Raw genomic sequence first — 25,566 nt, forward strand, 5'->3', positions numbered from 1 at the left:
AAAAAAAAAAAAGCAGCACTGACAATCAGAAGTACAGGAAGCCGGGTCAGGAAACTCTCAGTAGCTGTGCAGTGCTGCGCTGAGGAATGATCACACAGATGGTTTGTGGTGTCTCTGCTCCCTGGAACTGCTCTATACTGTTTACAAACGTATCTCCTCACAACTAGCATTACAAACGTCGTGGCAAGAAAATTTAAAACCACCTCAGTTGTACTTTGGCTACAACAGCAGTACACTTCTTGTCTTGGAGTTACCGATGATGACTTGCTTGTGTGACTTCCAGTGTTGTCAAACATGTTAATGCATTGCTCTGAAGCAACCCAGAGGAGTATTTAGATTTTTTTTATGCTTGTGTTCCTAGAAGACTAACATGTGCCTGAGACAAAAAAAACATTTACCTTGGTTTATGAGATGTATTGTAATAAGATATTATTTATCAATTATTCACAAGCAATTTAACCCCCTGTATTCAATTTATTACCTGCAAATAATTATAGAAAAAAAGTGTTATGTCATCAAACCAAAACACTGCTTTAAAACTGCCAAATAAGTAGCATCCCTGCAGAAGCTGGCCGCACGATATATGTATCTATTTTTTCAAAACATTTCTTAAAACCAGCATACAAACTTTGCCTTTAAGGCTGATTTACATTCTGTGTCCACATAAATTCTCAACTGTCAGCCACAGGAAAATCAAAGGAAAAGGATTTAAGATTCCTGAGTGTGACTGCCTATCTTTATGCAAAATCTTGTAGATAAATATCATATTAAGCATAGGCAGAATGTGAACTCTACTCTTGGTTACATTTTTCCATGGCAAGTACAGTACAGTTTCCTGGGTACCGTATCTAGGAAAGGCACGTAAAGGTTTCCACAACTAGCTTCCAAATACCCTTAAATTTGTACAATTAGTCTAAACAGAGTGTACAAATGGGATTCACAAGGTGACGACGTTTCTAGCAGCAGCTGCAGCAACCACCTTTCCTGCTTTTCCAGAGGGTAGGTATTAGCACGCTGTGCAGACCACAGCCAGCTTGCTGTGCCTGCCTGCAGCTTCAAAGGTAGTATGCTCCAGCACTGAAGAGCTTTTTTTTCCCCCTTTCATCGCTATTGCGGCCCCGACACGAAAGAAAAAGGGCTGACACCACTCAATCCCGTGTGACACCTGACACCTACGCAAAGATGGAAAAAAGTTATTTCATGATGTGTGAGTGAAAGTGACACCACCTCATTTTTACAGCTCTGTGAATCACACTCTCCTCTTCTCTACCGTATTTCGGTCCCCGGTATCCATATAAAAATAAGTGAATAATACAGTATTCAGTAGTAGAGGAATAAAACAACAAGAATGTGCGTAGCACTGCGGTAGACACAGGCCAGCTTTTACTTTAATAAATTATTTTCATCTATTAAAGTTTCTTCATTTTTAGGCTGTTCAGATGAAAGTAATGAAGCTAAATGTGTACAGTATTCAATATAATACTGCTCTGTGTTTGATACGACTATGCCAGCACCAGGATGAAGTTCAGCTTAGCGCATACTCACAGATAGCAACCAGTGTGCCTAGAGAGTAATGAGATCAGCTGTTTCTAATACCATTAAAACTCCAATTTCGTAATTTCTGATTTAATTTTAGATACAACCCCTCCCCTCACTAAACACCCCCACCACCCTGACTCCTGATAGCGGAGCAGGTCCTCCGAATTCCTGGAAAGGCGCCTCCTTGGCGGAGACACCTCCCGTCCCCGCCCCGGCTGCGGCACGGAGCAGCGGCGGCAGCGCCGGGCCCCTTCCCGGGCGGGCTGCCCGCGGCTGGCATGGCGGCCGCGGGCCCCTCCCGCGCTGCCGGGCCGGCAGCGGCCGCCCCTCCTCGGCCGGCCCGCAGCAGGGCGGCGGCGGCGGCGGCGGCGGCTTCCGGCGGCGCCCTCCTGCCTTCAATAAAGATGGTGCTCCCCGCGCAAGCTCCGCGGGCGCCGGCGCGTCCTGGGTAGCTTCCCGCTCCCCTCGTGTAAGTACGGGGCGGCGGCGGCGGCGGGCGCTTCCCCGCACACTGCTCGCTCGCCCGGGCGCTGCCCACGGCTCCGCTCGGTTCGTCCCGCCCCAGGCGCCGCCGAGGGGGAAGCGGGAGAGCGGAGCCGTTCGGCGGCGCCCCCAGCGCTGCGGGGCCGGGGCAGGGGCCGGGCTTCCGCGGGGAGGCCGGGCCGGGGCGGCGGGGCCGCCTCCACTGCCGCAGCCCTGCCCGGCGGGAGGCCGGGACGGGAGGAAGGCCGGCGGGCCGATGCTGCCTGCGGGGCCTCGGGCCGGGGTGCGGGCAGCGGCCCCCTGGATGTTACCCGAGCAACAGCTGCCAAACCTCGGCAGGGAAGACGTTAAAAGCAAAACTTGCTCTTTTTTTATTTTTGTTTTTATTCCTTTTTTTTTTTCCCTGGCGGGGCGGGGGGGAGGATGTGTAAGATTTTTGACCCGTAGACTTGCTGTGAGTAGCCAGAATAATTCATGGGTTAGTTAGGTGAGTGCAGTTGGTGTCTCGGAAAACGGTGAAATGTTTCTAGCAAAAAAACCTAAGTGAATGAGCCTTTTTAGTGTCAGAATGGGTTCTTATCAAAAGTTTTATCCCCATTCATTCTGTCAGATCCAGAAAAAGGCAAACTTGATTGTGCTGATGTGGTGATGAGTCAAGGACTGCTCATTCAGCAGGTCGTGTGCTATATTTTTTAAAATTTGCTTTATAATGGAAAAGATCCATTTTCAGAAGTATCTGGGGAATGTTTGAGTCATCTTTTATGTAAATGGACATCTCATATTTTTCATTTTCTGTAAAATTACTCGACTAAATTTAATTCAGAGCTTACTTTGAATCGCTAGATACAGACTGTGATTAAAATGAATTTGTTACTTCTGTGTTGCACTAAACTCTGTCCCAACACTGTTACACATCAAAATCCTGATATATTTCCATATCTAGCTGCTTAATTCCTAACTCAGACATTTGCTTATCATGGTAAGCACACACAAATAAATACTTTATCTTTAAAAAGACCTCGGAAACCAGTATGCCCCATCCTGGAAGTTTACCAGGCTGATGCAAGGACTTTAACCCCTCAGTTGTACACACTATGCAGTCAGCAAGGCAAAGGACTTTTGCAGCAGAAATTCCCCCTTCTGATTCCTGGCTGATAGGCATTTCTCAGTGCCGAAAGGTGCAAACCTTTGGTTTGTAAGAGCTTTATTTTTGAAAAATGTTGGCTGCTTTGGTCGTGAAGAAGAGGAACTCATCAAATTCTGTACAGTCATCCAGCACATGAGGAGGCTTCTGAATGGGGACTCTCAGGGCCCATTCAGAATGTGAAACACAACAATTTTGTAGTATGTGAAACAGTTTTCTGCCTGGGTTGAGATGACATCCTCAGAGGTGCTGCTGGATGCCTTTCTTGAACTCTGCAAGTGCTTCATGAGTTCAAGGGTGTTCTAGAAGGAAGAAGTAGTAGGATTTTCTGCCTGAATTTTGCTGTAGTCCAGAGATTGCTTTCTGTAGTGTAAAGGTACTTATGTGTCAGAGACCAGAATCTTCAGCTTCACCTGTCCAAAATTAGCATCCTAACATCAAGTGGGAAAATCCAGTTCTCTTTCTTGCCTGCTCTTTTTCCATCTCCTTGCTTGCACTACTGTCTCAGTCCATGATGGCGTTTGATGTTTGAACTGTGCTTGGCAAACTTGGCATTTCTTAGGGACATGGGCTGGCATAGCAGTGTTTGATTCCCACATGATCCCTTAGACAGAAGGTAAGCACCTTGAAATTCTCTATGGTAGATGAGAAGTGCACTGGGTAGCCCAGGAAAGATGGAGTCCTCCACGAAGATGCGTTCCAGCAGTGCTTTTGGCACTTGATGGAAGCATTTTTGGAAAGTAGCTTTGTCAGACAGGGTTTTCCAGTCTCTCTCATGACACTGCTCTTGCATTCTGTCCAAGGTGCCATTTACATGCCGATATGTTCTCTTGGTAACCCTCCTGGATTTTAACAACCAGGCCAACCACACAATCTTTGATGGGGCCCTGGGAGTCAGCAGGCACCTCTGATGGTAAAAAGATTTCATCAGGTTTCATGCAAAAGCTTTGAAAATTCTGTCTCTCCTTGTACCCTCAAGCTGAACAAAGTAGAATTTCTGCAAGGTCTAGCGGTTCAAACAGCAGTGCCTAGTTTAATTGTGAGAAACCCTCTTGGTAATCACACTCAACACCTGCTGCCATTTTTTTACTTTATTATTTAGTAATGAGAAAGTATTTAATTGTGTTGTCCTGTCATTTTCTTTTTCAAGTGCCATTAATGGGCCCAGGGATATGTTTGTCATTAAGGACTGGACTAGATGCTTTGATTTGGTTTGAAGGTCTGGCATGGACAGCTGACTTGATCTTGGATGAGCTGCTTGGTCTCTCTGGACCCTGATTATTCTTTTGTAGAGTGGCTATAAAATGCATTTTTTTCAGCTTTTGTTTAGTCAGAGTGTTAATCAAGTGAAATGGAAGCTGGCAGAGGGCATCTGTTCCCTTCCTGTGAGCACACTGGAAGAGAGGGAGAAGAGCTATTTAAGCTAATGAACAGTTTTGGCAGAATAAATGCCTATAAATAGAAAGGGATAAATTTGAGGTGGAAATTCAAAGAAAGTTTCTTCTCATCAGAGCAGTTGAGTTCTAGAGCAATCTTCCAGGATGATTCAAGGGTGAGAACGACCTGGTACACATAAGGTACTTTTCTACCCCTCCTAAACTTGAACTGCATAATGTAGGCCAAAGCTACCTGCTGATTCTGTCCCTGCTTCTGCTGTTGCTTCCGTCTGGCTGAGATGAAGCTACCAGTCCTGCTGCTGCTTTTGTAATTCTATCAGTGGTCAGGTGTAACATCTCTTTAATTTTGGGGGATTGTGTCTCTTAAGGACTGGCAAGTGCTTTTGCTGTCTTTAGTATGGATCTTAACCAGTTAATAGCAGGATTATTTGGCATGGGTTTCACTCCAGCAAAGGACTGGTCTTTGCAATGCCAAATGTTCTATTCCTGTCTAGTATTTCCTAGAAATTGCATCATTTTACCTTGTGAGACAGTGAAATCTGAATGGAAAGAAGATAATGGGGATCATTATTAGTAGTTTTACCAGGTTGGTGATTCTGAGTGTGGAGTTTTCTTGTGGTGTCAGACATCACTTTTGGATGTTCAGATATCACTTCTGGATGTTAAAGGTTGAAGTTATTTTAATCCTCACACATTTCCTTACTCCTTTTCGCACACTCTAGGTTGCCAGATGGATGCCAGAGACAAGCAGCTTTTACGCTCCCTGCGCCTGGAGCTCTGCACAGAGGTGCTGGTGGATGGACTCGTTATTCAGTATCTCTTCCAAGAAGGGATTCTCACAGACAGTCATGTTCAAGAAATAAAAGCCCAAACCACTAGTCAGAGGAAAACCATGATGCTCCTTGATATTCTCCCCACCAGAGGACCCAAAGCTTTTGAAGTGTTCTTGGATTCCTTACAGGAGTTCCCATGGGTTAAGGACAAGCTGATGCTGAAGCGTAAGGAAACAACAATACAAGATCCTTCAGGTAAGGCCAGGGTTGCTGTTGCTGCTATTTTGAAGCTTGTTCTCAAGCCATAATTTCAAAAGTATTGAATGTACCAGTAATTTCAAGTTATGTGTCGTGTGAACTCATAATACCAAGAAAAGGGAACAGCCTGAATTTCCTGGAAGCTACTCAAACACCAAGAAATATTGCAAAGTTTGAGACAAGAGCAGGGCTGAGTTTCAGGAGACAAGGAGACATCAGGAAAGGCTACCTTGGGAGAAGCTGGGATATAGGAGGACCCATAATCCATTGCCTCAAAGGGAATGGACTATAAAAAGTAATTTTGACTAGCTGCAGAACAGTGTCTTTGCCATCCATATCAATACTGTTTCATTTATGTTTCATTTATTTATGTTTTACAGTGGTTTGTTCCCGAATCAGTTATGTTTAAAGAATTTTTATTTGTTTACTTTTATTATGATTTTAATATAATTTTGATTTAGTACTATATGCTAATTTAGGTTTAGATTTATTTAGTTGATTGTATTTAGTGGAGTGCAAATATCTAGGATTATTACTTGCAAAATTACTAGCCGTTGCTTATTTTTAAAACAAATTTAGGAGCTAACTGATTATTTAGTATAATCTCTGGCTTTTTAGCATTTAAATGTATTTCTAAAACTAGTTTGCTAGACTTGATGTTTGTTCAGATGTGATTTCTTTACCAATCTATGCATGCAATTGCTGAGCTGTTTTGAAGTCAAGACAACTGCTTTAAATGAACATTTCTTATCCCAGATTCTCACAGCATGCACTGGCTGCTAACCTCATGTTACCAGTGAGGTAGTGAAATAGTCCTCACTTGGGAACATTTTTTTCCAAGCAGTCTGATTAATCTTTCTCCAAGCTGTTCCCTCCTGCTGTGCCCCCATTTGAGTTTGGTCATACATATTTTAATGCACATGACATGTGATTTTTGCAGTGTCAGTGTGCTTTGCGTGAGACTGAAAGCCTGTGAAGAGGGGTTGACCATCATGTTCACCTGTGTCTGTTAGCTGCATGTTCAAGAACATTTTGTCAAGATCTGCTGGACAAATCTGAGATTATCTTACCTTAGGACATTTTTAATGGAATATTGTGACAGCTGGTCTTTCTGTTGGTCTCTGTGTACGTTGGTCTATGTGTGCTTGGAAACAAGTAAATAATTTTCAAAATTTGGGAATAAACGTCCTATGCTGCCTACAAGTTCTCAGCATAATGCAAACCATGGCATTGAGTATGTTGGAAAAGGCCTTGCTCACTTAACTACTGCCATGCTAGTGCTCTTTATTTGCCTTACAGATCAGCCTCTTTGTTAGATAATTGCTGTTTAAGCTGCTGAATAACCTTGTGTGTGTTCCAGACATACACAGCCTTTAAATACAGTCGGGATTGTGTAGTTTGTTACTGAAAAAATTGTTACCAATTTTTGTCCTTTTGATTGTTTTGTGGATTGCTTGTTCCTGCTTTTGATTGCTTGTGACTAGTGTGCTGGATTTCTGCATATCAGGTTCTCTGGTTTTGAGTGGGCTGACAGTACTTGATAGTCCTATTGCCAAATTTTGTGTGTTAATTAGAAAAGGCTTCCAGGTTAGATCAAAGGTTACTGTTATTTTTATGGTGGCAATACAGAGAGTAAGAACAGGATAGAAGGCAGAAAGCCAAGCTTATTTTAATATTTAGGCATGTTCTTTAGAAACCCAAGAAACAGAGCACCCTCATAAATGCTGAGTGTGCCCTGGAATGAATTGGAAACTATAGTGACAGCATCAGCACTGATTACATGCAAGAAAATGTGGTTTGGGATAAAAAGCTTCACTTTGCATTCTAACAACAGGCTTGGAAGCTTTTGTCTTGGTGGAGTACATGAACATGTGCTTAGCCTTAAGCATGGAAAAAGCCATTGGCTCTAATAAAACTATAAGCACATTTAAAATCAAGTGTGTTCTCTAGTGCCATGTTAGATAGCTTAACCTCTGCCTTGTTGGAAACTCTTCTTATAACTGATTATTTGTCAATGGTAATTTGTTTTAAAGAAGCCATTTGTGGTGAAAAACTTTGCCACATATACACTATCATTCTAGACCCTAAAACTTTTAAAATGAAAGTTGGTTTTATGTCCCCAGATTTTAATTTTTTTTCCTTTGGATCATAAATACTATGGGAATGGAATGCTTTCTGTTCAGTTGCTTATGCTCAATTAAAATTCTGTTAAAGAAAATATCATGTGTTTTTACAGACCCTTTTGCAGGGCTAAGGAGTGGTAGTAAATTGATCCTTGATGGAAGATTTTATTTTCGTCTTTTGCTTCTCAGTGATTACATATAGGATTTTTAAAGTTGGTAATTAAATAGACTATTAGATTATGTCTGTCTGAACCTGAAAACTGGTATATATGCAGTGATTTTTTTTTTTGTGTAGGCCTTTGAATTATTTTGCATTTTGTTCAAATAGATCAGGCTTTCTATCCTTCCTTCAGCTGAGAAGTATAGTTGATTAAAGAAAATCACAACTGTAATTATTTAGAAACTTTTAGTTTATTTTCTTTTCCTAGTAAAAAACAAGCCCAAACCAACAAATCAAACAAACAGCAATTTCAGAAAGTCAGAAATAAAAATATTTTTGTTGCTATTGTATAAATATGATCTGGTGGACCAAACAACTGCAAAATGGAAGCCAAAGTCTGAGATCTAGGCAAGATGCTGCCACTGACTCATTGTGAGTCTTTGAGCAAATTCTCTCAAGGCAATGGATTTATTGATTCCCAAGTTGTGTAACTCGGTCTAATGTTGATGGAACAGCATAGAGTGGAACTGTAAATTGGCCCAGGATTCAACCCAGACTATGCTGTTTGGCTGCTTGCAAATAAATGAACTTTAAAACCTCTGATATCTTGAGTTTTATTGCTGAATGTCACTTGACTTAAAAATAATAGTTCTGTATACTGTTATCTGATGTAGTTCCATTGAACACAGAAGACGTTAATCCTGCAGAGCATGAGGAATAGTTTTTCCATGAGAATCGGGAGGGTGATGTGCAGGCAGGTAGGGCCACTTGCATCTATGTAACTGAAGCAAAGAGACCCAGGATTTCTTCCCCTTGCTTGTTTACTTCATGCAACGGCACCCTTTCTCCTAAGGGCACCCTCATTCTTTTTTCATAAACTAGGGAAAGCATAGTTGTAAAACCCCAAAATCTCAAGAAGGGAGTTTAAAGTCATGTGCTTTTGAAGGTAAGTATTTATGACTTGAATTGATTTAAAGGTGAATAGGGTATCTTTCTGGCTTGTATAACAACTTGTGATAAGCCAGTTGACTCTGTGCAGAGTGGCATTGCAAGACTTAATCATTATAAATATCAACCACAGCATGAGTTTCTGGTTTTGAAGATCAAAACTTCTGCCATAGTAAGAGTTAACGAAAGTAATGTGTGTCTGTTTCATTGGGAAATGACTGTTCTGGTTTTTCTGCCCTAGTTTGGATAGTTTTATGCCTTTGTCAGGAACATAAATCTTCAATATAGTCTTATAATTCCTATGAAAAACTATAGCTGTTGGCAAAAGAATTCCCTTCTTTCTAGGAACAGCAAACAGCAACAGTTACCCAGTATTTTTTGCACTGAATGAAAAAATACAAGTTTTCATGGTGTTTATCAGATTGTTTTTCTAATCTCTCTCCACTTGGGAATTTCTCAGCCCAAGTATTAGATTTCTCTCCATAATACATGTGCTGTAAAATAATTTACTTCTAAAAGTGTTAGTATTGCACCTCTTTGTAGTATAGATGACTTCTTCATTCCACAGGAAATTGCAGCATACTGAAAACAAAAAAATGAGATACGGCGTTTGCCAAAGGAATCCTGGAGCAGCTGCTTCTATCTGGCAAATGTTAGTGAATGTCGGGCATCAGAATTGCCATGGGAAAGCTGTACTCTCACAACTAGGCAGGGAATATTTTCTAATGCATAATTTTGTTGTGGTACCTAGTAAACATTAGTGTCCTGCTAGACTTGGGTGTTCATTTGAACAAATTTTAGTCTGGTTGAGGTTTTTCCCTGGATGTATGGGGAGTGTGTGTTGTCATATAGCTATAGAAAGCTTCATGTTGTGTAACCCTTTGGATGAAGCATGCAAATATAAAACAAAGCAAAACTTATGCCAAGAAAGACAGACATCCTTCCATCCCCTCCCAGCTTTCCCAAAGTCCTTTTTCCACAGCTGTGTTGTGGATTTCTAAGAATTTGGATTCATATGCAAAAGCATTAGTACATGTGTAATTTTAGTATCTCTTCTTACCTTTTGTTGGCTGCTTCCTGCCTTCTTCCTATCCTGCTTCCTCTCCCATCTAATGCAGTAAGGAAACAGCCTGATCTCTTGCCTTTTCCATTTAGATGTCAGATAGGAAAAGCAGCTGAGGAATCCCTTTTCTCTTTTTAAAATGGTGGACAGAAGACAGTAGTTTTTTTTCCTTTCTTCTCTTTCCCTCCCCTCTCTTGTATAGTCCAGTGGCAGAAGGGGGAGTTTCCTCCCATGTATGTCTGAAGGAAGGGGATGGGCTTAGCAGCCTTGGCCTCGCTTGGTTGACCTGGAGATGAAGAAATGCCCTTGTGTCACATCCTAATGCCTGGAGGCTACAGGAAATATTCTCTGGTTATCTGGAGCAGTTCAAAGGCATCCTCATAGGAGAATTTCCCAAACTCTTTTCCACATTCCCATCTCCCCTGAAAATCGGGTGTTACATTTATGGCTTTGGCTGTGTTCCTGACCGCAGCGAGATCTGTGAAGTCTGGCAGTAAAGGTTTGTGCACACACTCAATATTAACCATATGCACCACGACATGGACAAGTAATTGACATCTCTGGTACTATGGAGCATTCTGTATATGTATTTTTAGTTTAATGTGTGTATAGATTTTTTTCCTTCTTTCAATTTAAGGAGTATCTGCTTGCTTTCTTTTTTTGCCATGTGCATAAGTAGCTGGCTTTATGCTGCTTACATCTTACATTTTCACTTTGAGAAGCCTGAATCTTAGGCATCAGTGTTAGGAAGTAGAGTTTCCAGCCTCAAGCAGTTTCTTTCAGGTAAGTTAATGGAAAGATATACAACACCATACTTGGTGTTGTACTCAGTAACATAAATATGTGAGGCTAATAATAATATAGATTTAATAAAACATATAGACCTGGAAACAAGAAAGGAGGAGTGATTTCTGGCAAGAGAGGTATTTAGACCACCTGTGCCTGATCAACTACTCTTAACCAGTGCCACTAAGTGGAAACAGTGGGCAACTGGTATTGAAGACTCCCTGGTATAGGAAGTGGAGACATCCATGTGCTGACCAGACTTGATGCCTTCCAAAATTGGCTGCTTCCCAAAGGACTGGATCACAAAGGTTGCCAAGACCTGGCCAATCATCCGACTTTGCTACTCTCTCATATTGTTATAATAATACATCAGCAGATTAAGGATGGCTGTAGGGCTCGGTGATCTCATATGAAGGGATTGAGTCCTAGCAGTGTTCTCCACAAATCCATGGAGCGGGGGGGATGTATATGAGAGATCTGGGGAAGCTGGACTATGTCTTTGAGGGGCTGATTTCTGTCATGTTTGGTAGGCTGTGGAAAGCCAAATGCACAAAATGCAGTAAAGTAACAGGGAGCAGCCACTGTGGTTATACCACAGGTATAAGCTTAACCGACTTGATTCTTGCCTTCTATAATAAAACAGCTGCCTCTGTGAAGCAGAGAGATTTCATTTAATTGACTTCAGCAAGGCTTTCAGCACAGTCTTGTAGCATTCTTGTGGCTAGCTGGGAAGGTGTGGACTCAATGGGTGACCTGCACAGTGATTGAAAGGTTGGACCACCAGTCTAAGAGGATTGTGGTTGCAGCTTTGATGTCCATCTAACTGGTGGCTAATCAGGAATTATGTTTCTCAGGGCTGACAGTGGGGCCAGACTTTGTCAGAGATCTGGGTGATGGGAGTGACTGTATCTTCAGGATGTTTGTAGGTTAATTAACTTTGCTTGCTCACTTGTCATTTAGTGTTCCATGACCTTCTGAATGGTGCCTGAAGCTGGAAAACAGGATGACTCCATACCTTGGAGATAGTTTGACACAGGAGAGTGGGACTGCCTCTCAGAGGGACCCCAGCAGGCTGGATGAATGGGCCAGCAAGAGCCTCATGATGTTCAGAAGGAAATGTGGAGTCCTGCACCTGGGATACAAAATTCCCACAAAATAACACAAGATGAGCACTGACTGGCCAGTTGCAAATCTAGATAAAAATAGTGGTTGTCTTGATAGACAACAAGTGTAATGATGAACGCTAACCACACACGAACCTCCGTCAGCAAGAGCAAAGCCAGCAAGCAGGCTGAGGGAAGTGATTATTCCCCTATACTTGGTATGAGAAGGTTGTATTAAAAATACTCTGCCTAGCTTTATGCCATCAGTACAAGGGAAAGATTGATAAACTAGAGTCCTGTGAAGCACTACTGAAGTGGTTAGTTCAATGTAAGCTACAGGGAAAGGCTGAAACAACTGAGTGTGTTCTTGGAGGATAGAAGACCAAGTCGATTCAGGAAACATGGAGTCAGACACTTCCTCTGTGTGTGTTGCAAAAGGAAAAGAAGTGGCAGCCACAAGTTGTAGTGAGGGAAAGTGTGATTGAACCAAATTTTAAAAATTCACATGACAGTTAAGCAGTGGCCACGAGAGTTTGCAGGCCAAGTAGGATTGCCCAAAGAGGATTTGGAATCTCCATCCTCAGAGACATCTAACACAAGACCTTGAGCAACCTGATCAGACTTTGAAACTGGCCTTACTTTGAGGTTGGACTAGATGACCCCCAAAAGTCTCTCCCAACCTATTTTTTTCTGTGATTTGTAACTTTGGTGTCAAACTCTCTGAGCTCAGTAAATGGGATTTTATTCCAAATACAACAGCTGCTGACACAGGGTACTCTGTATGTGTATGTTTGACTTCAAGTTCAGATTAGGAATGTGTTTTTTAAGTGAATGGGAGTGTTTGAATTAGATTTCTTTCAGGTTAATCTAAACTGGAAAATGGTCTCTGGGTCCATAGGACCAGACTAGAACCAGTTAGAAGTGAAACATTCCAGCGGTGTGTAGTCTGAACACCAGATCCTCAGCATAATCTGTATCAGTGTATAACTACTCTCTTATTGCTCTGTACTGCTTGCTGATACAGATGTAGCCTTCTCTGGCCAGGGAATGAGGTGGTTTTGTCCATTAATGGAACCTACCATCTCGGAATCCTTTCTTCCCAGAATTCTGTACTCATACATTCATATAGATGTAGATGAGCATCATATCAGGGATGCAGCAGCATGCAAATAAATGTGGTGGGTTTTTTTTCTCTCTGATTATTTAAGTATCTCTGTTTCCCAGAGTTCACAGTACTGTTTCTCATCTTGGAGTATGTCCATTCCAAATGGCTTACGGAGCTCACTACCTGTAGTTTCCATTAGACAAAATGTCTTAATTCTCTGTCAATATTTCCCCTCAACTTGCATCACAATATGATAAAATCATGCCCATGTTTTATATTTCCAAAAACATGCATAGATGCAATCCTCTATGATTCTTGGGATCTTTTGTTAGTTGTTGCCAACTTCCCACAGTTGGTCTTGTTTGCAGCCATTGAAGAAGCTTTGTACAGATAGTGATAATTGTTTTCTGGAGCAGACTGGAAACTTTCTTGAAAGGACTTGATCCTGCAGCTTGATAAAGCCACTTGTAAGCATAAAAAAAGAAGATGCAGTTGTTATTTTTGCATTATGTCATCAATATAGGCATCCTGTCAATACTAATTAATGGCTCTTGTGGCCCATAGATACATGCTAATATGTGTTCCAAAGTAACTGAGAAAACTTTCTACTTAAGATTGTCTAGGCTTATTTTTATGAATTTTTTTCTTCATTAATATTCTCCTTCAGAGCTGACCAGCTCCTCTTTTAGCACCTTCACAGTTGCCTTGTAGCATCATCTGAAAATGTTTCATTTTTGTATTTTTATTGCACAGGAAAAACTATTGTCTTTCATAAATTAAGTCTGTGCATGGTATTTAAAAACCAACCAAGCAGACAACACATTCACCTTAACTTATCTGGGTTGTGGAGGCTGCATAACCTCCCAAAGTCAGTAAAAATGCTAAGGAGCATCTCTCAGTAAAAGTCTTGACTCTAGTGAAGTCAGAGGCCAGACTCCTGTTGACCAGAGCAGGACAAAGGCCTTGCCACTGATGACTAAAATGTTCTCTCTGGTGAAAGAATGGGTGCTATGCTGTCTTTCCTGCACTAACATGGCAGCATGACTTGACCTTCAAAGAAAAATAACTTCCACATCTGGAAAGCTATTACTAGTTTAGACTCCACACTCTTTTTGCCTGTCAACTGAGAATATCAGCAGTGGCGTGACTTAATTCTCACCAGGAAATGTCACTTGTATGGCAAAGGTCAGGAGGTTCCTCTAGGACACAGTTAATCACACATGGTTAGTGCATTTTGAAGCCCTCCCTGCGCTGCCATATGCAACTAAGTTTTCATTCTATAAATGTTTGCAGTCATATATTTGTTTATGTGAAGGAGAACTAGAGCATCCAAGTATCACTCCTTAACTCTAAGTGATACAGTTTCTCTTGTTAGAAGATGTATTGTTTCATATACAAGACTTTTAATGCCAATTTTTATCTGCTTGACAATTGTGCAAATGGAAAAGCAATCTTGTTGCTTCTTTTTCCCATTAGGTCATTGTTCCAGTATAATGTCAGAGTTTCTTTTTTTCTCCCTGCTCTTGCTTTTTCTGTGAATAAATTTGTTGATGATAATTAATGTTCCTTGTGCCCCTCAGATACACACTAACACATGCTCCAGAGTAACTGAGAAAACTTGTAACTAAGTAATTCATTCTTGCAAATAAGAAAACCTCATATATTGATGTATTGGAAAAGAGTTGTACATGTGTTTTGACAATCTCTGCTGCTGAAAACTGAAGTGAAGCTTTGGTTTTCCTTCCAATTTACATTTAGAGAAGGACCTAATTTGATTTATGCTATAAGGTTTGTATGTGCAGGAAATAAGCATTAATGCACTGAATCAAGGTAAATAAATCCATATTAGTGCACCACTTTTTCTGTCAGCCTTCTTAATGTTACTGTTTCATCACTTTGCCTGAGATTTTCAAAAGTACTCATCATTAACCCAAGCTCACTCAACCCTTCTCCTGTCAAGGGCAAGGGTAAGCTCCCCTTGGCTTTAAATAAGTCAATTTTAGCCCTGTGCATATGCTTTGAAAAGTCTTAGCTTTCATTTGTAGTTAATGGTATGTTGAGTTTTTTAACAAACAGCCTGTTTTGGTTTTTGATTTTTCTAATAAAATATGTGCTAGGAATGAATAAAAGGACTTCAACAGGTAAAGGGCTGCCTAAGCCCCTTGCCAGCCCCAAGGATCTCTGGCTGGCTCTGGTGGCAGGTAGGCTCCCTCCACAGGCAGGTGGTGCTGCCTTTAAGCAGGGGCATAGGAGTCCTTGGCAAAGTAACCACTGAGAAAGAAAAGCTGGAATGAAAAGGAAGGCAGGTACTTTTTAAGTATATCTATGCAAAGAATCTATTTATTTAACTATGATTTTATTCCCTGTAGGCAATGGCTTTGTTTGCTCAGCTTTTCAAAGTGACATGTTCTTTATTCATCCCCCTCTTCCATTTAATTAAAAAGTAATTTATTTCCCTGTGATCCAGTTCTGCTACATCCCACATAAGTTTAGTTTAATATTCATATTCTTGACCAGCAGTTGCTGCAGTTAGGGTGGCAAAATACTCTTATATCATTCCCTTGGTTAATGTGCTCATGGTGGATCTGGTGAGTACATCTGCAAAGTGCTTGTTTTAAAAGCAACTTCAGGTTATAGCTAGAAATGCTATCCAGGTGTTTGCAGTAGAATTGAACTCAGGATTCTCAGGGCATTCCTCTTGCAGGCACCTGGATTCTAAACGGGGAGCCTTAAATCATTCCCCAGCAAGCTGCTGGTTGTGCTTTCAGCCAGGTGCCCAGGCACTGCAGCTCTTGCTGTCGTAGTGCCCCAGACACTTCAGAGGCTGCTCTGGGCAGATCCCAGGCTGCCTGTCAGCCGTGCCAAGCAGTGCAGTGCCTCTCTCATCACTGCTGGTGGGATGCACGGCCAGGCCTTTTTCCGGCCATTCCACCCACGGCACTGAATCCTGCGGGCGTTTGCAGCGCACACCTGGCAGACAGGGCTGCGCCCCTGCCAGCTGCGGGCAGCGAGGTGCAGCTCTTCACATGGAATGGTGTAATGTTGATAGCACCCCACAGTGTAACAGGTAGGATACCTCCTTGTGACTTAATTCCCTAATAAGCTCATCTATGGTTAATATAAGCAGTGCCCTCTCAGCTGTGTTTGTAAGTATTTTGTGGAGGTATAGCTCCAAGAGAGAGCTCATATGTTGAATTTTGAGTAGAATAAAGTCCCATCCAGTAGTTGAAAGAACTATTTTTTAAGTCCTAGAAAAAGATAGGGCTTGAGTTCCTCTCCTTTTTTCACCTGGGCTAATTGAGGCAGCTTCTGAATTGGTGTGCTGGCCTTTGTGAATCCCCTCCTTAATGCCTCTAAGTTTCCTTAGAAATTGTGCATGGGTTTCAGCAAAATAATTTGGACCTGTTGTGGGATAAGGGGATTGAAGATAAACCTGTGTCTCTGCCTTGCACCTGAATGGAGTAGAATTGACCCTGTAACTGAGAGTCTTGCTTGCATTTATCATTGTTTATGTTTAGTTCATCCTAGTTCTCATACATAGCAGTGTTAAATGGATCTTTAAGTTGTTTAACTAAGTGCAACACTCTTTTTCCTATGCAGAGAGTAGATACACACGCTTCACTTGTCTCTTTAAAGTTGTTACTTGTGTTAGAGATTGTGCAGCTTCCAGTATGATAAAGGGGTGAAATATAGAAGAAGAAATGAGTAATACCTGTTTAGCACCAATGTCTATTGTTTATTAAAAGGCTGTTACCATGCTTCTGTTGAGATAAGATAAAGTTGTCCAGCTCCTGGTATGGCACTATATTGATCTGATACCTTGCACAAGACAAAATCCTGAAAGGAGCTCCTCATTCTCCAGAAGGCAATAGTCATCTTGCGTGCTGTCCACATTCCAATTAGGAAGCATGTGCATTTAATTTAATGGGAATAGTTAATTTAAGAGGTCTGAGTTAATATATTTTTATTGTCAGATTCAACTTGCAAATATTTGTTTGTGTGACTGTATACTTGTTAGCATGCTTATTGGCCCCAGTCAGACTACTTGCTTCAAGTTTAGTTTAATTATCCACTGGATTAAGCTATAGTGTGTATATCAACAGAGTCTGTAGGAGTGAAACCAACTGTGTTTCCACTGAAGGAAGCGCAGGGAGTCCAGGGGAATATTACAGGGTTGTATGTGTCATGTTTGGGTTCTGTTAGCATTTTACTTTTGTTTTGCTATTTTCCATCTACAGTAGTGTAAAGAATAAATATCAAGTCATTTAGAGAAAAAGTATGGTACCTTTCTATTCAGACTAATATAATGAAAAATTGGAGTGTAAACTCTGCTGTTCACTTGAGTGTCATGCTCTAGTCTGCTGCATGACAAGGTGTTTTCCTGGCTAATGCTGATCAGAGACATTCCTAATGTGATAAAATGTCCATTCCAGTGTTCATTTTGCCATTGGTATGTGCACCCTTTTACAAAATTCTTGGCATGCTAGGCTCTGGTTTAGAGAATTTCTCCCTGGTTTTTTTTTTGGTTTTTTTTTTTTTTTCCCCACAAAGCCAGATATGAAGGGAACTGTGATTTGCTGCTTTGAACTTATGATTTGACAGCTTTTGCTTTCACTGCTCAGTAGCTCATACACTTGGTAAAATTCCTCCTGTATCAGAGTATTTTTGTTGTCTGATTAAAAAGGCATTTTTCTGGGGTTTCCTTCTCTTCTTCTCTATGAACAAATACATTGTTTCTTCCAGTTCTAAAGTCCTTTGACAAGTGCTGAAATTACTTAGGGACTTAGAGAAAAATAATCTTGATAACTATAACAACAGTAATCTCATGACTTTCTCTGTAAGTCTTCTGTGTTTAAATTACCTGTAAGTGTTAGGAAAGGCAGAACTAGGTATTTGCTTTTGTGTGTAAGCCTTTTACATAGGTCTTAGATTGTGTGTATTTGTTAGTATCTAGCTCTCGCAGTAGTACCCCTCAAGACAAAGTACACTAACTACATATTGGTTTTTCAACTTCAGCATGCTTTTGTTAAATATGATCAGATATTGGGTAACTTTTGTCTGTAAATCTTCAGAGCTCTAAGTTGAAGAAATATATAGAATGTCCATGTCTTGATACTGCTTTCATGCCAACTGATTGCTCCTGGTGTTGTTTTGTGCAATCATAATTCCTAGTACTTCTTGTACTAAATAATATGCTGCCTACTTAAAATTGCAAACCCTCACATTTATGTGCATACAGACAAACACTATTTTTTATGTCTTGTCCTAAACTCATAGGTTCATTCTGGGACAGTTGTCATGTCAGCAACATCGTCTGGGATACAGATATCCAGACAAGCCTAGAGCTCTTCAGACTTCATCACTGTCTTGCATTACTGCCTGTGGGTTAATTATGAACTCTTTCCACACATGGCTGGAAAATACCAGAAGTCTTGGAATTTGGGATCTAATAACTTTAATTAATTAATTAATTAATTAATTAATTAATTCTGGAGCATCAAAGTAGGCACAGAGTCCCAAAGCATGCCTGTTCTTGGTGGGAAGAGGGAGGGAGTGAGAGATTCTCTACTTCCAGGCATTAATTGCCCTTCTGATTTGGCACCAGCTAACACTTGTACACCTCTTGGATATGTACCAATAAACAAAATCTTTTTCTCCTGTTCTCTGCTGTGAGTATAGCTTTTTGCTTTTATAATGGCTCATTTCCTGTTGACTCTACGAGCTGTTTCCACAACCCTTTTTCTTCCCATAGAGCTATCATTATTTAGTTACTCAGATTCCTAATTTAATCTTGTGCATTTTTATCATCATGTTAAAAAATGAAGAGCTACTCTCTGAATAGATTAGGTCCTGTGCTTTACTGAGTAAACTTATATGGGAGCATGATATAAAATCCTATACCCTTTACCTGAATGCCCCCTTTACAGGAATGCTCCCTTTACATGAATTCTCAAGAGCCTCCTTTCCCCTTACCTGATTCCAATCATGCCTGCACCACAACTTTTGAGCCTTTTCCCCATTCTAGATAGATTTTTCATTCTCAGTTTACTATTTTCCTGTTCATAACCATTTTATATATCAGTCAACATTATAACATATAGTTGATTTAATTCTGGCTTGCAAAGCACATTAGTCATACATACCAGAGAAAAGCTTAATGTAATTTCTGAGTAAAAGGAGTGTCATTGTATTGCATCTTTAATGATCTAAAAGCAAAATTATTAATTGGATCTTTGTCTAGGATTGCATGTTCTGCCTTCATAAGGATATTTGGAGTGAGTACATTATTACTTCATGTGCTTTCTTACCACCTTCTGAGTCCAATGATGTCACAAGGTTAAAAAAAAGTCACTGGCACATAGTATATATAAAGTATGAAGAGCTGTCTGCCTCACCATGGGGTACTGCTGTGAGTTATTTACATGGTTATTAGGAAATTACATTGAAATGGGACACTGTGTTTCAGGTTTTGGATATTATTTCTTCGTTGTTGGAAAAACTGTCAATACCAAAATGACCCTGAAGTAACCTTCTACAAAAGTGTTCATCTTTCTTTTGCAGAGGTGACATTCAAGCTTGCCGAGATGATCTTTTATCTTTTCCAGGATGTTATATATCAGATGCAAATTCTAATGTACTGTTACAGTTACTGCTTTTTCCTTACATCATTGCAGCTGTGTAGCAATACCCACTGATTCTTGACCACAGCTGATGGGCTTACTCCTCACACTATGCTTTACAGATTTCCTCATCTTGGTTTTAAAGAAAGGGTTTTCTCAAGATGGAATCCCTATCCTATCCTTATCCTATCCTATCCTTATCCTATCCTATCCTTATCCTATCCTATCCTTATCCTATCCTATCCTATCCTATCCTAGCCTAGCCTATCCTAGCCTATCCTAGCCTATCCTATCCTATCCTATCCTTCTATAAGCTGCATTACAAACTTACCAGTGTTTTTTGCCTTGCCTTGGAGTTGTAGGGATGTTTAAGGCTTCGATGATTTTTCCCTACCTGTAGGATCTAATATATTATTTGTAATACTCCTTCCCCTATAGTACACTTGCAGCTGCTCAGAAAACTTTCTTACCCCATCAGGTCTTAGCTATAAAAAGAGAGATGCCTGAGGTTTTGTTCAGCATTTCTGTGGTATAACCACTGGGATGAGAGAGAGTGAAAGGACAGCCATGCTGGGTCTGTTTTGCTTAATACAACCATGGTATCAAGGAACCTATTGTTAACCTTTGCCAGGCTCTGCCAAGATGAATATGCACAGTGCCATTAGAAGGAAGCTGGACTGGGGGAATCCTAACAGCGTGATAGGACCTCTTTCTACTCCATTTTACTGTCCTGTCTCCAGACAGAGAAAAATGGCATCAGAGATGCCTTGTTTGAAACTCCCTCCTCTTTGGCCCTCTGTTCTTACATTTTTTGCATGCCTTGACCCTCAAGCCTCTCTTTTACCTTGATAGTCATATGCAGTAATTTTCTTGCTTTCCCCACATCTAGCCCTCTGGTGCCTGTCCCAGGTAGAAAAATCCAGTCAGGACCGTGGTCTAGGAAAGGATAAGTTGAGAGTGAGCATTTAATCCCAGTGTTTTCAGTGACTGCCTTTTTTGGCATAGGTTTTACTACTCGGTTTGATTTTTTTAATTTGACTGGAGGTAGCTAATAAAAATTCTATCTTTTAACATCACAGTCATAACTATTTTGATGCAAAGTGATAATTCAACATGTATGTGAACAAAATGCATATGCCACATCTGGAACACCAAAATTAACCACCTCAGATATAGAGGCAGAGGGCAATCACTTAAAACAAGGTATGATTTAGGATTAAGATATGGGAAATGTGTTATTACAAAGTTTTCCCCAACCATTTCAGATTTATAAAATAACTTTTGGCATCTGCAGACAATGCCAGAGAGCATGTAGTGATTTGACAGAACTGTAACCAGTTCTACACTTATTTTTGCCTACAGGTTATGAGGAAGTGATGAAAGGTGTTCTCAGCTTTGAGTGGGTCACCCTACTTTGGTAGCTTGAATTCAAAATAAATATACATACCTAAGTAGTTCATTTCCTATGGAAAAGGAATATATTTTAGTAACTGAAATTCAAGAGAATTGATGCTTCTGGCAGACCATAGTCCTCTTACCTTGCGTGTACTAAGGCTGGCTGGTGAACCTTTGACCATGGGAAGAAAAACAGCTGAATCTGTTGCCGTTCCTGGTCTTTTCTAAAGAGGAAATCTGCATTAAATGAATGATATTCAGTACTGAAGAAAGGTAAATGCCTTGTCTTTAGAATTGTTTTACATCACTTACTTTTTTCCCTCTGTACAAGTTGGGTGTTTTGCTTTAGGCAGCACCCTGGTGAACATAGTCTTGCACTTGAACAAGCAGTACATAGCAGCTGGAACATTTTCCTGGTACAGAAAGTGTGTGTCTGTTACATTTATACTGTAAAATGCACCAGAATTTAATTTCAGGGTAGTTTTCTTCATGACTAAATCCAGAGGAAAAGCTGAAGTTTGTCTGTTGTCTGCAGCTATTTTGTACAGTTTTAATTAATCTTCAAAGCTCAATAATTGGCGTAGATTAATTACAAAGTCTTGAAATGGAACTTTAAAGGATCTTTCTTGTTTGAAGATAAAGCCAGTCATAACTCTTCTGCAAGTTGAAGATTTAAGTTTTGGGTTGTTTTTATTCCTGTTTTTTATTTTTTTCTGAGCACAAATGAACCATTTCAAAGGAAGATTAAGGAAAAGGTGCTCTTGATATACAAAGTTCTTATTTTCTTTTGTACCATAAGAAATATGAACCACAGGTAGAAAATACCTGTTTATCAAAGCTTTTTGGTAAATAAACACATTTCTATGAATTAGGCAAGACTGCCTTTTTGTTGCTCCTTTGTTTTTCCACAATATGTTTTTCTGCTTTTGTTCTTACTATGGTGGAAAAGGTAAATTGTAATCTGTAAAGGAAAATAGTGAAGGACCTTTGGATGGTGTCATGAAAATTCTTTTAATTTGCGATTAATTTATTTCAATTGTTGTAAAGAATCTTGCCTATGGAGTAGAAGTCACTGCAGCACCTGCTGGCTTTTATTCTATATATCTTAAAATGAAGGTGCTAGTTTTCAGGTCTACTCTGTGGCCTGGCCTAAGCAACATATAGGGGAAATCTGAACTTTAGACTAGTTAGTGGTAGGTAACATCTCAGAGTAGAAATATCTCACATTCCCATCAAGCACTGGGACTAGAGAAGGCGTTCTTGTTAAAGGAACACAGCTGTCAGACATCTCAAAGACTAGCAATGATACATTTTTTATCAAGTACATTAATAAATACCTTGAAAGCTTTCATCTTGTGTAAGCACTTTACTGTTAGGCTTCAAAGCTTTTACAGTAGTTAGTGTTTAAAAATCATAAATGAAAATACAGCTGACTGCTACAATACTGAAGATCCTTAGGACCCAGGGGCCCTGAAGCATGACTTTTCAGAGGATGGGCTTTCCAAAGATTTGAATTTTTCTTGCAAAGCCCCTCTTGCTGCTGGAGAGGAGTTCTAACACCAGGGTGAACCCAGGTATTCATAACTTACCACGGAATCTTTGTTAACTACAGCACAGGTTTTTAAAGCTTTCAGAAGATTATGATCAACATCTTCTATTGCATTTGGAAAAGAGGAAACTAGTGTGACATACACATTGTCATTCAGCTGAGCTCATGGTTTCAGTAGTTGCTTAAACCTCCACTTCCTTTACTCAACCTGTTGTTGATTTGTCAGTATATTGCACATAATCTAAAGCTTTTGTCTTTCCCCTTTCCTCTGGGACTGAGATAAGATTTGCAGCTGGTAACGTCTGGTGTTCTCATGTTCTGTCTTGAATTGGCTACTAAAACTGACAGTGCATAATTGACGTTTCAGGAACAGTTGCTCTATTAAAGGGTTTCAGTTTGCTCTGTCAACAAGCATCATTGCTGCTTTATGCTATTTTTTTCAGAATTTCTGATCCAACTGATTTATGACAGTTGAATTTTCCAAACTAATCTGTAGTTTATGTAGTTTAATCTTGTCCAGGTCACAATGAATATAAAAAATAGTTTGAAAAAGGAATTTCTGCTTTTAAGTCAACAACAAAAAATGATGTTAAAAAGTTTATTGTTTGCTCTGTTCCCATGAGTGGCTGAGATGGGTTGCAGTCACACATGCCATCTTATTGTTCTCCTCCTAAAAATATTACCAAGGAAAATGGGGTTTAAATGATTGTTCACATGACAGTTGTGCCTGCAGAAGAGAGATTTAAATGGGGAACTCTGGTCTCGATCTGGACCATGACTAAATTTTGTCTGGGTGCCAAACCAGGATCCCAAAAATCTGCTCTCTGCTGAGGCTGTGCATTAGACCAGTTGCCTTTCTTGCTGGCATGTCCTGGAGGGGTATTTGGGGCATGCTGCAAGCATGGCACAGGAAGCAATGCATGGTTTTGCTTTCTAACTCTTGAGGGTTAACATTTTCAAGTCTCCTCTGCCTTTGCTCTTCGTGGAGAATGTAGGGCTTTTACTTCATGAAACCAGGGGCAGCATGTTTGGCAAAATGATGCCAGGAGCTGAGCATTTAGGCAGAGCAACCAAAAATGTTGTTCCTGTGGGGAAAGAGCTGCTGGTGTTGGGTCAGTAGCAAAGGTGAGGGTGGGATGTGGACAACACTTTCTGGAGCTTGTTAGTTCCCTCTTCAGACTGCAGTCTTGCTGCCCCAATTCATTCATCCCTTCCTTGACATGCAAATCAACATTTGTTTGTGGTAAATGAGCAGGATTTGTATTCTTTAAAGGATCTGGTAGCTCTGTGCATTCCTACTTCTTGGCTTTCTCACCCAGGCTTAACTGTGTGTTTTACATCCTGTCTTGCAGGTCACAAGCCGTCTCCTGTTTGTTGAGTTGTCTCTGAGCCCCCTGTGTGGTCTCATCTACATTTTGACTTATGTTTTGGCTTGATCCAATGCATTTACCCAAATGCCATACATCTCACACTTGTAAAGACTGATTCTGTCACAGTCTGAGGGCACTACACTTCCTTCTCCTTTAAGACTGATGAATTTAGTCCCTGCCCTTATATCATGTATATGGTCTCTCCAAGGACTTCCTCCTCAAGCATCAAAAAACTATCCTAAGAGCCTTTTGCTTACACTTTCAGTAAATGGCATTTTCAAACCACTCCCAGATGTGCCATCCATCCAAATATCAAGCTGGTTAGTTTAAAGCTTCTTGAGAAAACATGAAAGAATCCCTGGATTACTGAGTTATGAATAAAACTTCACTTGTGAAAAATTCCTTCCCTGCCTTATTAGGGTTAATAGTTGCATTTTAATTGTGGCTCTTAAGAAACCTTGTTTTAGTATTTAAAACAAAAAAGAACAGAGGAAAAAGTGGAAGAAAAATCACTTTGTGTGTTGGTGCCCCCTTGGTATCAGTTTGAAGCTGTGTTGGTGCAGGACATAACCCAGCAGAGCATTAACTGGGTGGGAGGTTGTTTTCTTTAATCATTTACATTTCACTCTCACTATATATTCCCTTTTTAATGTATTTTAAAGATCATTCCGTGTAGCATGCCAAGGTGTTGAAACTGCTCCCTTGGCCTATTGCACCAGTGACTCCTTTATATTTCTAACCTGTATTTATAGCTCTGATTTTCTGTATCCTGCAGATATCTGACTGGGGCATGCATCTGAGCCTTGCTGTCTCCATTCATTTCTGTCATCCTTTCAAGTACTGTGCAGCTCCTTTTCACTTCTAACCTTACTGAACCATCATGGAGAGCTGGAGAGCTGTTTTCTGTGTCTATGTGAGTGTGTGTATATATATACATATATATGTGTCTGTGTGCATACAAACACATGTATATAGAGAGTATATATACTGTAAGTAATGAAGTGGTTACTGTTGGCCACAGTGTGCCTGCATTTTTCTTGAACTAGTGTCCTCATAATGCCCAGGGCTTTTAAAGTACCCACTTTTCCTTGGGGATTATCAGGAGTCCCATTTTAGGTGAAAGCTCTGATTGAGCCTGAATGCATTTATTTGGCTGCTGTTAGCCTGGTCACAATGCTCCTGTCTTAAAATAATTTTCCCTTTACACTAAACTGTTAATTTTGTCTGTGTGCTTTTTGGTGTGTTTTTTTTTTTTTTTTTTCTTGTAGGTTTTTTTTTGTTTTGTTTTTCTTTTTTTTTTTTTTTTTTTTTTTGTGCTGCAATTCACTGAATGGTGCCTAAACCAGGAAAGCAGAATGTTTTGGGAATTTTATTCCCAGTTCTAATGCTGATTTAAAGCATCGCCTTGGGCAAGTGACTGCTGGTCTGCTTTCTCTTACATTCACTGGAGGCAATGATATTCATTTATGCATCTCCTGGAGCTGCTTAGCTGTGGTATGAATGCACAGGGTGGATGGACCCACAGGACCCATGGTAGCTAGCTAGAGTGGCTATTGTGGAGTACTTCTTAATCACTTTCTGTATATTTTTATTGTCCCCCTCCCAGACCAGATGGATTTGAAAGTTATAGTTCTGAGAAACTGGATTCCTTTGCTCATACTATATGGCTTTTTTTCTCCTTCTTTCTTTTATCTTTTTTTTTTTTTTTATTCAGTATCTAATTTAATAAAGGATTCAATCAGCTGGTATG

At 40.3% G+C, this 25,566-nt stretch overlaps 1 protein-coding gene across 1 annotated transcript in view; it reads left to right on the forward strand.

The window, feature by feature from the left end:
• The window catches only part of CRADD (CASP2 and RIPK1 domain containing adaptor with death domain), an 88,441-nt gene that overhangs the window by 9,678 nt on the left and 53,197 nt on the right, over positions 1–25,566 (forward strand). Inside the window, exon 2 of the mRNA XM_053942797.1 lies at positions 5,286–5,591. Within this exon, the coding sequence (XP_053798772.1) occupies positions 5,286–5,591 (306 nt within the window). The remainder of the gene's footprint in view (positions 1–5,285; positions 5,592–25,566) is intronic.

Source organism: Vidua chalybeata, chromosome 5 (genome assembly GCF_026979565.1).
Source record: "Vidua chalybeata isolate OUT-0048 chromosome 5, bVidCha1 merged haplotype, whole genome shotgun sequence".
In the NCBI taxonomy this organism is placed as follows: domain Eukaryota; kingdom Metazoa; phylum Chordata; class Aves; order Passeriformes; family Viduidae; genus Vidua; species Vidua chalybeata.